This window comes from Desmodus rotundus, chromosome 5, assembly GCF_022682495.2.
Source record: "Desmodus rotundus isolate HL8 chromosome 5, HLdesRot8A.1, whole genome shotgun sequence".
In the NCBI taxonomy this organism is placed as follows: domain Eukaryota; kingdom Metazoa; phylum Chordata; class Mammalia; order Chiroptera; family Phyllostomidae; genus Desmodus; species Desmodus rotundus.
In genome coordinates, this window is record NC_071391.1 from 9,784,492 (window position 1) to 9,797,538 (window position 13,047).

Sequence of the window (13,047 nt, forward strand, 5' to 3'; positions counted from 1 at the left end):
TGAGTGTCTTATGGGCACTTCATTATAGGTAACTGTCTCCTTTTCTCTTGCTGCTTTCAAGATTCTCTCCTTATCTTTAATCTTGGCTAATGTAATTCTGATGTGCCTTGGTTGTACTTCCTTGGGTCCAACTTCTTTGGGACTCTCTGAGCTTCCTGGACTGCCTGGAAGTCAATTCCTTTGCCAACTTGGGGAAATTCTCCTTCATTATTTGTTCAAATAAGTTTTCAATTTCTTGCTCTTTCTCTTCTCCTTCTGGTACCCCTATGATTAGGATGTTGGAACATTTAAAGATGTCCTGGAGGTTCCTAAGCCTCTCCTCATTTTTTTGAATTCTTGTTTCTTCATTCTTTTCTGGTTGGATGTTTCTTTCTTCCTTCTGGTCCATACCATTGATTTGAGTCCTGGTTTCCTTCCCATCACTGTTGGCTCCCTGTACATTTTCCTTTGTTTCTCTTAGCATAGCCTTCATTTTTTCATCTAATTTGGGACCAAATTCAACCAGTTCTGTGAACTTCCTGATTACCAGTTTTTTGAACTGTGCATCTGATGGGTTGGCTATCTTTTCATCACTTAGTTGTATTTTTTCTGGAGCTTTGATCTGTTCTTTCATTTGGGCCACTTTTTTTTTTTTGTCTTGGTGTATCTGTTACATAGTAAGGGGTGGAGCCTTAGGTGTTCACCAGGGCGGGGCAACCCACATCACTGGGTTGTAATGCCAAATGTGGGGGAAGGGTCTGAGAGGGAACAATGCTGTTTGTTCTGCTCTCTGCCAGATTTCAGTCACTTCCACCACTACCCACAAGCAAAGTGGGCCCTTTTGGTGCTGATTCCCAGGTGGGCCGGCTTCTGTACATTCTAGGACGCTGTGGGTCTCTCCAACAAACTCTCCTGTGAGGCTGGGAGTTTCTCCTGTTGCCACCTCAATCCCCACAGGAGTTTTCAGTCAGAGGTTTGAAGCTTTGTTTCCCTACACAGGAACCCTGGGTTGCAAGGTCTGCCTTGCTCCTGAGTTGTTCCTCCTGGTTTATCTGCATGGGAATGTGGGACTGCCCAGTCTGCCAGCCGGCGCCTTGCCGCAAGTCCTCTCTGCCCAGTTGCCCATCTCTGCCCCTCCTACTGGTCAGGATGAATGTTTCTTCTTTAACTCCTTGGTTGTTGGACTTCCACATAGTTTGATTTTCTGTCAGTTCTGGTTGTTTTTTGTTTTTAAATTTGTTGTCCATCTTTTGGTTGTGCAAGGAGGCACAGTGTGTCTACCTATGCCTCCATCTTGGCTGGTAGTCAAGATTCGAGGTTCCCAAATATTGATAGAAAGATGGTTACTGGTTAGATTATTTCATTTGATTCCATGAGTTTTTAAAGCCAAAAATGATTAATGGGCACTTTACTCAGAAGTCCCTTATTTCTCCAAAATACAGGAGAATCCCCAAATAGAAGATGAACAGGTAATCAAGTGAATTCATCTTGGTTCAGTTGTAATACTTTAAAATGCATATCTCCCCTTCTTATTTCCCATATTTTCCTAAGGACATGCAGACCTGAGACAAGTTTATTCCATTGTTTCTTTTACAAATTTTCTCAGTTTCTGGATTTGAACTTCCCAGAATGATGGAACCAGAAGGAACTTAGGAATCCAGTCCAACTTTTTACAAGTGTAGAGAATGAGATCCTAAAAGGGGAATGATTTATAGTCCCTGGGGTTCTTAAAGAGGACTTTTTAGTTGCATGTGACTAAAGTTTAGCACACAGCATGGCTAAGCACACAGATGAATTCAGATTCTCAGAACCATGGGGAAGGCAGGAGAGGGTACAGCTAGACCTCGGGGACACCTGGGACCATGACATCAGGAATTTTTCCATTGTCTTTAACTGTCTCTGATTATCAGCTTTATTTTCTTTCTAAATCTACATTTTCCACAATGTAGAAAATACGGCCACAAGCCATGTCCACACTTCACATGTTCCAGCTTTTTCACCACAAAAGAGATTTAAAAAAAAAAACTATTTCTGGTGCCAAGTTAAAAAAAAAATCCCAAAGAAGGCCAAAGATGTCTTATGGCCAAAGGATAGGGCTCCAGGATTGGCCTAATAGTATTCAGGTGCCTACCTACCTCAGGGCCAATCAGTGAAGACCAGAAGAAGGAGATAGAAGTACCCATGTGAACCATGTAAAGTAAAGAAAAGAGAATTCCCAGATGAGAGGGGATGCTGTTCTGGGAATACAAAAGAACAGATTTCCGCCACACTAAGGTAAGGAGAATCAGAAAAATTCCTGTTGCACCTGTTCATCAGGAAACCCCACAGAGGTGGTGGCCAAGCAGTAACTTGGGGAAACAACAGGTGACAGAGCTGGAAGCAGATCTGTCACTGGAATTTAAAGAGTTCATGTTTATATCCTTCCTGCAAATCCAGTGGCCATCAACAAGGCATTGGGAAGACAATTGCTCTTTGTAACTTCTTTAAGCTTTATGCCTGACCTGTTAGAGCCAATGTCAAGTGTGGAAAGTTTGTGTCTGGTCACTGCATCTTCCCCATCCCCATACTTCTCAGTTACTCAGTTTTCAGGGGCTCACTCCCCATCCTGACTCATGCTTGTAGAGGACTCTGAAACAGTCCCTTTCTGAAGGAAGTGGTTGGCAATACATAATGTGGGATCTCTTCTCAATAATTTACATTTTAACAGAGTTAAAGCCCGAGTACATAGAATGTCAGACCAAAAGGGGCTCTTAGAATTCTCCTATTCCATCTTCTCCCCAATTTTGTAAATGGAGAAATTGAGGGACAGGATGGGGCATTCCCTTATGAAGGACCCATAGCTGGTAAGTGGCGGTCACCACCCAGCATGCTTTCTGTCATTTCCTACAATCTCCAGGGAAAAAAAAAAGTTAAGCAGGCAAATTTCAAGTAAAAGCATTAAAAACAAAGAAAGGGGATTTAAACTGGAGTCAGGCCCCTTCTTGGCATCCTGAAATTCATGCCATATTGCTCATGTTTGCTGCCACCAATGTAAGGTGATACCTGCTAGCTTGCCCTGCTCTGGAAGGTCTGTGGTTTTTCCTCTCCTCTCTGCACCAAGCAGTCTGGTCCCCAGGAACCCTATGTTAAGTCTGGAGCAAAAGAGGGCGAGAGGATCTCACAAAGCCACCAGAGAGGTCATGGTACCAACACGTTCCTCCTGTGACAGCTCCTAAAGGACCTGACTTATGGTAATGGAGTTCTCGGAGGAAACCATGGGTTAGCAGGCCCCTGAGAAAGGTGCTGGGAGGGGTCCAGCCAAGTGCCAGGCATCAGACCAGGCAGCTGTGGGTAGATTGTTATACTTACCATCCTTTTACTGAGGTAGATATCCAAGATTCTCTCCAGAAGAACTTTTCTTCTTCTTTCAGGTACTATAGCCATACCCAATGATTTACAAGCAGCTATATATTTGCTCTCTAAACAGGACTTTTAGAATTAAAGTAACTCAACAAAAATAATCACGGTTTGCTTTATTTAAATAACTTCAACACAAGGTATAGCAAGATGTAAGGAAATACGAACACCTATTTACAACCAGGTAACCTCTTTATTTAATTTATCTCACTTAACCCTGTCTCCTCTTCATACATAAGTGGAAAGCACTTTTCAAAGTCTTCCTGAGCTCCCTTTATAGAGTAAAAAGTAAATAGAGCCCCATATACAATATTGGGGCCTCATGGCCACTAGTTCCTACAGCATTTCGGTTAGCCCTTCTTCTCAAGTGGAAGTCTTTAACTGTCCTCTTAAAATTGAATTAGAAGAAGGCATTACATTGTCTCCTTAGACCTGGAAACCCATTCTGCGAGCAGTCCCCTTCAATTCATTGTTTTCCCTGACTTTTGGAAGATTCCAAGAGAACAAATAACTCTTCAGTATACTATCTTATTCACACAGACCCAGTATTGTCACTCCCTTTTTCCCTCCCTTGAGGGTTTATATCATTCACATACCTGGTATCTTGTTTTTTGGTAACACAAGGCACAGGGAGGAAAAAAGTTTAATTTTCAGGAATAAGGGTTGAAGAAAGAACAGAAAATGATGTGTAGGTGGGACCTGTTCCCTTCCAAAGCCTTGGGTGTGACTGAGTCACCTACAGTTAGAGAAATAAAGATCAAGGACCATCAGACTGTGGGACACTTTGGACACAGGTTAAGAGCCCTTGCAGAGCACAGGAACCCTGTACAGGCCAGGATTCCCTCCTACCCACCTCTGCATGGAGAACAACAATGCTCTGCCTCCCCAAGGTCAAGGCTTTAGGAATACGGAGTGTTGACATCTATAATACAGACACTGCAGGTACTACTATGGACAGTGGTAGTGATATAAATTACCAAGTGGATTCTCAGGCAAACAAGGTGATAAGTGGGAGATGGAATGTGGGGAAAAAGAAAAAAACAGACATATTTCCATGCTGATAGCAATTGACAGACATGTCATTCTGGGGTTTTTATAGTGATTTGTGTGAGGCTTCCCTGTGAACTAGTACAAGAGTCTGAAGAATATTTTGAGTGGTATCAGCTTTATTAACTGGACCATCAAACTACTACCTCAATTCAATCATTAAAAATAAATGTAATCTAAATATTGAATTCTAATTGATGATACCATTCTGAAGTATATAGTGAGGAAGAGTACTAATACCAATGTCCACAACTCACTCTGAAATGCATCAAAAAGTAAAGTGTATTGATGGATGAATTGTTGGATGGCTTAATGAATAGACTGATTATATGTGTGATAAGACAGATATACAAAATATTAGCAGTTACAGGATCTCAGTATGGGGCATAGGGGGTTCACTGTACATTGTTTTCAATATTTCTATATGGTGGAAATCTTTCACAAAAACTTTTGCAAAAAATGTAATCATGTTTTATGGTCACAGGCCTGTGAATTTTGCCACATCTGGATTACACAGCTTTTAATTTCAGATCCTTTCATCATTTTTCCTGGGAGTTAGAGCATTCATCCCAATCTCTCTTCTCAGGCTGCCTCTTCCTTTTCTTCCTTTTTCCCCCCAAAACTAAAGTTTCTGGTTCTTTTTTATACCTTGTACCATGATATATTCATTTCAACATTGAGTGTGCTGAAAATAATGTGTCCAGAATGCTGGTACTTGCAGAGGTGATTCTCAGGATTGTCCAAGGTTGGCGAGAGTTAGGACACCTTGGCCCTGTTCAGAATTTTCCTCAGGGCCTCCTTCACTTCCTTGTTCCTCAGGCTGTAAATGAGAGGGTTCAACATGGGGATGACTGTTGTGTAGAACACAGACACCACCCGATCCTCCTCTGACGATTGGCCGGAGTTATCCCGCAAGTACATGAAGATGAGGGTGCCGAAGAACAGCGACACAACGGTGAGGTGGGAGGCACAGGTAGAGAAGGTCTTGGCCCTACCTCCAGCTGAGGGGATCCTCATAATGGCCACGATGATAAACAGGTAGGACACCAGGATCACTACCATGCAGGCAGGGATAACAAAAATGGCAAACACAATAATGACCACTTCCTGAGTGTAGCTGTCCCCACAGGTCAACTTTAAAAGGGGAGGGAGGTCACAGAAAATAAAGTCGATCTCATTGGTTCCACAGAAGGAGAGCGTGAAAGCTGAGACTGTTCGCACCAAGGCACTGAAGAGACCAGCAACGTAAGCCCCAGCCACAAAACCCGAACGGGCCTTCTGCGTCATGATGGTGACATAAAGCAGAGGTTGGCACACGGCCACGTAGCGGTCATAGGCCATGAGGGCCAGGAGGTAGCAGTCAATGGAGCCAAAGAAGGTGAAGAGGAAGAACTGAGCAGCACAGCGTGTATAGGATAAAGCTGCCCCGAGCTCCAGCAACATGGCCAACATCTGAGGCACGGTGACAGACGAGTAGCAGATGTCCATGAAAGAGAGGTGACTCAAAAGGAAGTACATTGGGGTGTGGAGCCGCTGATCTACTTGGATCAGGATAATCATGCCCAGGTTCGCCAACAAGGTGATGAGATAGATGAACAGAAACAGGAGGAAGAGAGGGAATGCCTGCTCAGGACAGTCGGTGAATGCTGTAAGGAGGAATTCAGTCACTAAGGTGAGGTTCTTCTCTGCCATGAAGCCACAGGTACCTGAGAGGGCTAGGATGAGATGCAAGTTAGGAAGCTACAAATAGGACTTAACTGCATTTCTGTTTACATTTTATTGAACATATACTATGGAAAAAACATGCCAGGGGCTGTGCAGGGCTTCAGAGGTGACTGGTCTTAGCTCCTCCCCTCAAGGGAATTTTAATACAGGTAGACATTTTCAGAATAAGAGTATATATTCTCCCACCTTTATTACTAACTAAACGTGTGAGAACTTGTGATTTAGATAACCACTTTTTAAATTAAATTTATCAGGGTGATATTGGTTAATATGATTACACAGATTTCAAGTGTACGTTTCTATGATACGTGATCTGTATATTGCATTGTGTGCCCACCGCCAAAGTCCAATTATCTTCCATCACTATATATCAATATCTGACCACCTTTACTCTTCACTATCCTCAACTTCCCTCCCCTCTAGTAACCACCCTACCGTTGTCTGTGTCTATGAGTTTTTGTTTTTCATGTTTGTTCATTCGTTGTTTTCATTTTTATATCCCACGTATGAGTGAAATCATATGGTTCAACCTTTTCTGTCTGACTTATTTCTCTTAGCATGGGATTCTGAAGGTCCATCCATGTTGTCACAAATAGCAGTATTTCATCTTTCAGCCAAAATTTTCCTATTGCTCCATTAGAGGGTGATGCATGGGATCCTGCTTACCACGAGAATATCCATCTCAGGATTCTGTCCCTTTTTCTCCACGACCACAGCTTCTCCCTTAAAACCTCTTCATCTCTTGCCTAGATGAAAATGACAGCCACATAACTAACAGCTCTTTCTGCCTTCAGACTTGGTTCTTGCCAATTCTTGTTCCTCATTGCAACTAGAGTGATATTTCTAAGACTTTAATTTGATTGTGTCTCACTCTCCTGTTAAAAATTGCACCATGGCACCCCATCAAGGGGATAGGATATTATTGAGACTCCTGGGGTGTCAGGGAATGTCCTCCTTGAGCTCCTCCCTATTTACTTCCTCATGTCTTTTTCTTACTTCTCACATCCACAGCCATACCTCACCCTCTCCAGCCGTACTAAATTATTTGTGGCTTCTCTAATTCCCCCATGTTCTCTCACATCTCTGCTTTCTACAGGCCACCCCTTCTGCTGAAACACCTTCTCTTGCCCATGCCAAGGGGTCCTGTCCAGCTCCTACATGACCTTCAAGCCTCAGCCCAAAAGAAGTCTCTCTTGAGTTTGTCTCCCCTAGCCAGAGTACATGCCCCTGGAGCTCAGCACATAGTAAAGGCTCAACGTGGTTTTGTGGAATAAAGTTTTGAAATGAGATATGAAGCACCTTGCAAAGGGAAAGGCACTGTACAAATGTCCAAGTGATTATTTTTACTTTTATGAAAATATTTTATGAAAGGCATAACCCTCCTTGGTTTGACCATTCCATTCTCAAGCTACCACTGTCCTTATTTAATAGAAAGCTGTTTACCAAAAATAAATTTTATAAGAACTGATATTGTCCTTACGGACACAAACATATAGAAAGAAACTATTTTAAGTGGTTTACATATTAACTCATTCAATCCCCACAACCACTTTATAAGGTAGGAACTTTTATTGTCCCCATTTTACAGATAAGGAAACTGAGAGTTTAAGTAACAGGCCCAATATTGTACTGGTAAGTGGTGGAACTGTCATTAGGAACAAAAGTACCCACAGAAGCACGATTTATCTTGCAACAGAGTTTCGCATGCATCACATATCTACTCCACCAGCCCAGCAGGACTCAGGAAATGTCTGCCTTTAAGTAAACAAGCACGAATACCAGCACCGCAGTCTATTCATGTCTGGAGGCTGACGGAAACTTTTGTGCTAAAGGACAGAAGTCCTTTGGCAGAGCTTCAGTGGATGAGGGTAAAGAAGATATTCGATCATCTTTAAAGCATTGGACTTTGGCAGTTACTCCAGTGTTGGACTGACATATTGAGGAAAATGATAAATAAAAGAAATTGGATCCAGTTATTTGAATTGAGCATAAGTCAAGAGAACTGGATCAGTTTTCTCACCTGAATTCCACTTCACCTTCACCTGGAAAGTCTTCTTGACTCTTTGTCCACTAATCTTTCTTTGTCTCTAACAGTCATTTCTCTGCTGTTGCTTGGAGAGCCATCCTAAGTGTGTGGGGGAGAGACCACTGCCCTGGGTGGCAGGAGTTCTGGGTGGTTCTTGTCCTCCCATACTTACTCAGTTAGGATGATAAGCAAGTTACTTAATCTCTTGGGGACTCAGTGTCTTTACCCCTCCTCCTACACTCCCCTCAGTGAATCAACATGGGGATAATAGTGTCATAGTTTGCTTGAATGTCAGTCCCTGCACTGCATCTTTCCCAATACAAATCTGCCAAGTACTATTTTCTCTTTCTTCCCTCAATCTTTCTGTTTCCATGACCGTGTAGACCTGGCTAAGATGCATCCCTCACTCTGGGTTTTGTTCAGGTGCAGGCTGGAATAAAGGAGGTTGGAGAACAGCCTCTGCCTGTGAGCACCTGGCCCCAACACAATTCCCTTGTGAAGAAGACACTAATAGTTGTTACAAAAGCTCTAAAGTCCCCAGTCAATGGCTAAAGTGGTCTCTGAGGAAAGACCATTATTATTTGTGTGGATTCTCACCCATCCGAGTCCCAACTCCCAAAGCCCTGAGACACGCCCACTGAGTGGGGTCTAAAAGCCCTGAACCCTAATTCTGCACAGTCCCTTGAGGTCAACATCAGAAATTGTGCCCAGTACCACCCTCATTGGTGTGGCCATATCCTAGTCAAGAAGTGCTTTGCAAACACAAGGTTTTGATCCACATTATCCAGTAGGACACACTGGGGACTCTACCGAGACCTCAACAAAACACATAGTGTCTTCTAAGTTTGCCCTCCCTGGGGGTCATGTGTTTTATTAAGTCTCTTCCTTTTTTTCTCTTTAAAAGCAAATGAAATTATAGGGAAAACAGCAGCCTGGGATATCCCCAAAGGAGACATTGGCAATTTCTTGTTGGCCTAGCCTTTGCCAGCTCTCTGCATTTTTGACACTCTAGTATTTTTTTAGCCCCAAATTCATTGGTATTTTGTTAAGTCATTAAATTTCAACATGTCCCAATTTAGAAAAGGAAATAGGAAAGACAGAAAAGAATGGAACAGCTGTTCTTTTTTACAATTATGAGAAATAAGAGAAAGTAAGACCACATAGTTCCTTGATTCATCACTGTACTGAGTTCTAAACAAAGAGCAAGAGATACAAAATAAAACAAACCCGCCCCCCACCAAAAAAAAACCCCACAATGCCTGTCTACAAAGAATGTGCAACCTAACTAGTAGGATAATTATACATCCTACCATATAACAAGCACTAAACTCTGAAGTGAGATGTAGGTAAGGTGCCATGGGGATTCAGTGTAAGGCAAGATTACTTATAGTTGGAATAGATCAGGGATGGTTTCCCAGAGGAGGTGACAGTTAGGATGATGGGCAAAACTCTCCAGGAAAGGAGACCATTGTAAACAAATTCCCAGGGGCAGCACAGCCCAGGGACTATTCCTGGGACAATGAGTGAGACTTTTGCAATAGCACAGGTTGTTTCTAGGCAAGTCAGGACTAGGGTGAGGTGAGTGAGGCACTCTCCTCAGGTACAAAAGTTAAGGTGGCACCGAAAACATTAGTAAACACAGTAAGTAATACTAAAATATTATTTAAAAATGAAAATCAATGCAAAAAATTTATGATGAACATCAACATTTTAAGCAAATATAGTATGACTATCATTGATTTTTCTTTTGCCTCAGTCTCTAAGATGTCGTGGCATAGCACTGGCACCAGGATACTTGTATATGCTTTAAAAGGGAAGGCAAGTCGAAAGGGCTTCCAGGAGACAAGCTCAAAAAATGCCTTTTAGTCATCTAGGGATAGTCTATTTCTTTCCTCTCTTCCCTCCATTTAAGAAAAGAGAATGTAGGGAGGTCAACTTAGTGAGATCTAGGACTTGCAGGGTATCGTTCATCATTTGAAAACACTCTCTTTATTTATCTTCACAAGAACCTGGAGGATTGAAAGAGATCATGGGACTCCTCATTCGTCCTGATGAGGAAACAGGGCAAAAGGGGCACAAGGTCATACAGTCACTTGGTAAGTAGACTAGAAACGTTGTCTGTCCTACCCACCTTGGTTGTTAATGGACTCTGCCTAAGCCACAGCCCTCACTGCCCAAAAGGACATTCTTTTATGACCATACACACACACACAGGCACACCCAAGCTCACTGGGTGAAGAGGTGAGGTCCTCTGGGCTAAGAAATGACCTTAAATCACAGTGACTACATCGCAAACTTATTTTAGCCATGAAAAATCTACTGTGGCAAACGCACTATGCAATATACAGACAATGTATTACAGAATTGTACACTTGGAACTTATATAATCTTATTAACCAATGTCACCCCAAGAACTATAATAAAGTTAAAATTAATATAGTGATTTATCACAGAAAGAAAACCTAGTGTGGATTAGGTAGTTCTCTTTCATCTTGCAGCTATGCCGTTTGGAACAAGTGGCCTTCAAGACTGTGAGTGCAAGGAAAGACCAGGTGTAGGTCATGTAAAATATCACTAAGGACCAGGCCTGGAAGGGACCTGCCTCACTTTTACCCACATCCCAGTACCAGAATCCAGTCACATGGCCTCAACATCATGGCAGGGGATCTAGAAAATGTACAGAAGCAAGTGCATATTTCAGCAAACAAATATTTGGGCTAAGTCTCAGCCACAACCCTCACCCTTGGTTCAGTATAATGTCTAGAACCTGCCCCCAAAGTTCCGAGGACCCTCAAGTGCTCACTATTGCATTCGCATGGCTCTCCTCACCCTGCTTGCACTAGAGCATTATGCACACTTGCACCCATTTCCCGTGACTACTCACCCCACCCACTACCATATCGTGCCAATCAGAAAGCATGGCCTTTTTTCTTTTTCTTCATTCTTTAAAGCAAAATGAACATGGGGTTTGTTTGGGTAACAGATTTACAATAAATACATTATAGAAAACTTAAGAGGTGCACAGAGAAGAAAATTAGAACTAATAATGGATGTCATTGTGCTTCAAATTGCCCATCACAAGGAATTTGTCACTGGTTGCCTCTCACCACCTCAAGCCTGCCTGCTACCATACATCCCCGTCTCTTTATCTGTTGAGATCATCTTTTGTTTACATCTTGCTTCTCCAAGTTCCTCAGTCTTCCAATCCAATCTACTGAAGAAGATTAAAAATTCTTTATGTACTCTTATCCATGATGATCTATATCTTTATCATCCAAATTTCTTCCGTTTAGACCACAGATTAGAGGCTCTTCAATTTCATAATCAAGTTACCATTTTGTTTTGTTTTCCTCAACCAGGAGGAATTTTTCTCTTTAATAGAAGAAAATTAGGTCCAAAAGTAGGTCACCTAACATTTAATTATTATTACTTTTTTACTTTTAACTAACCACAGAAGGATTCAGCGCTCAAAGACATGTGGGAAACTGGGTTAAATGACGCTAAATGTCTGTCTTGACTAAAGGATTTCTCAGACTTGAGTACGATAATATACATTGTAAACTCTGAAATGAAGTATGTATTATGCAGCAATTTCCAAACGTATTTGACCATGGAACATTCATGTAGCTGCTGTGATGCAACAAAACCCCACAAATTCAGTGACACACAACAATAAGCATTTATTCTCACCTTCACAGGTCCCTGGATCAGCCAGGATTGGGCTCATCTGGGCTGGGCTTTTCTATTTTGGCCAAGCTGGAGCTTGGTTCCTGATTTGTTTCATGTGTCTCTCATCATCTTTGGGTCTTCAAGATACTCAGGATATCTTCTTCTAACAGCAACAGCAGCACAAGTGGGCAAAGTCCCATGACCAAGGCACATTTCAAGTCTTTGCTTATATAGGTCTGCTAGTGTCCATCAGCCAAAGAAAGTTCCGTGGTCACGTTTAATACCCTGAAGCAGGTGACTATTCTACTCACAGTGGGAGAAGAGTGGAGTGAATGTTTTCTGAGCAATAATCCAATATTTCCTGTAGTCCATAAATACTCATGTCCTACCACCCCAATCACATGCAAAATACACTCATCACCACTCTGAGACCCACACACACTAACGTCAACAAATCACATTGGGATCAAAGTCTAGGATCTTGTGATCTCTGTCAGTCCAGATGCAGCTCCTCTTAGTCCAGAGAACTATGAACTAAAAATACAAGTTATCTGCCTGCCCTACAATACCCGACATACATCGGTGAGCCAGGCAGGATAACCAGAGTAAAAACACCCATCAGAAAAGGTAAGAATGGCAGGCACGTGACAGTTACTGATCCATAGCAACTCAGAGCTCCTACTGGACAAATATTGCCAAGTCGCCTTATCCTCAGGTAGAAAATGTGCCTGTTAGGCCATTAACCTACTCCTTGGTGGAGATAGAGCACCCCAGCTGGGTGTACCTCACAGGTCTTAGAACATATCATGACCACTAGATATTTTTCATACCCCAAAGTACTTTGATCTTAAATGCAGATAGCTCCTATTTAGGCCTTCTCTCTTTCTACCACTCAGAGTTTCCCAGGGAGAAGACATTGAAAGTTTTGGTTAAGAGTATGGATTCTGGTATCAAGCAGCTTGGGTTTGAATCCTGGTTCCATCATTTTCTAGTTGTGTGATCTTGGAAAGTATGCATAATCTTACTGTACTTCAACTTTTTCATGTGTACATTCAAATAACAGTACTAATACCAACCTTATAAAGTTGTGGAGGAAATCAAAGGAAAGAAAAACAAAAGAGAGAAAGTAAAGCCAGTTTTCAGTAAGGTACCCTGATCTTCACTATCAGAAGGGTGTTCCCAGGACCACTTCCCAAATCCAACCT

General features: G+C 42.2%; 1 protein-coding gene across 2 annotated transcripts; it reads right to left on the reverse strand.

Moving 5' to 3' along the window:
- Window positions 1–3,551: 3,551 nt before the first annotated feature.
- On the reverse strand, window positions 3,552–8,494 carry OR9Q1 (olfactory receptor family 9 subfamily Q member 1). 2 transcript variants are annotated; one of them, XM_045185657.2, is made up of 3 exons: window positions 8,168–8,494; window positions 6,814–6,893; window positions 3,552–6,137 (listed from the first exon to the last, which is right to left on the reverse strand). In XM_045185657.2, the coding sequence occupies exon 3, from the start codon at window positions 6,112–6,114 to the stop codon at window positions 5,179–5,181; it is 936 nt and encodes a 311-aa protein (XP_045041592.1). In that variant the 5' UTR covers window positions 6,115–6,137; window positions 6,814–6,893; window positions 8,168–8,494; the 3' UTR covers window positions 3,552–5,178. The 2 variants fall into 2 exon arrangements, with proteins under 2 accessions (XP_045041592.1, XP_045041593.1); XM_045185658.2 differs by lacking the exon at window positions 6,814–6,893.
- Between the last annotated feature and the right edge of the window lie 4,553 nt (window positions 8,495–13,047).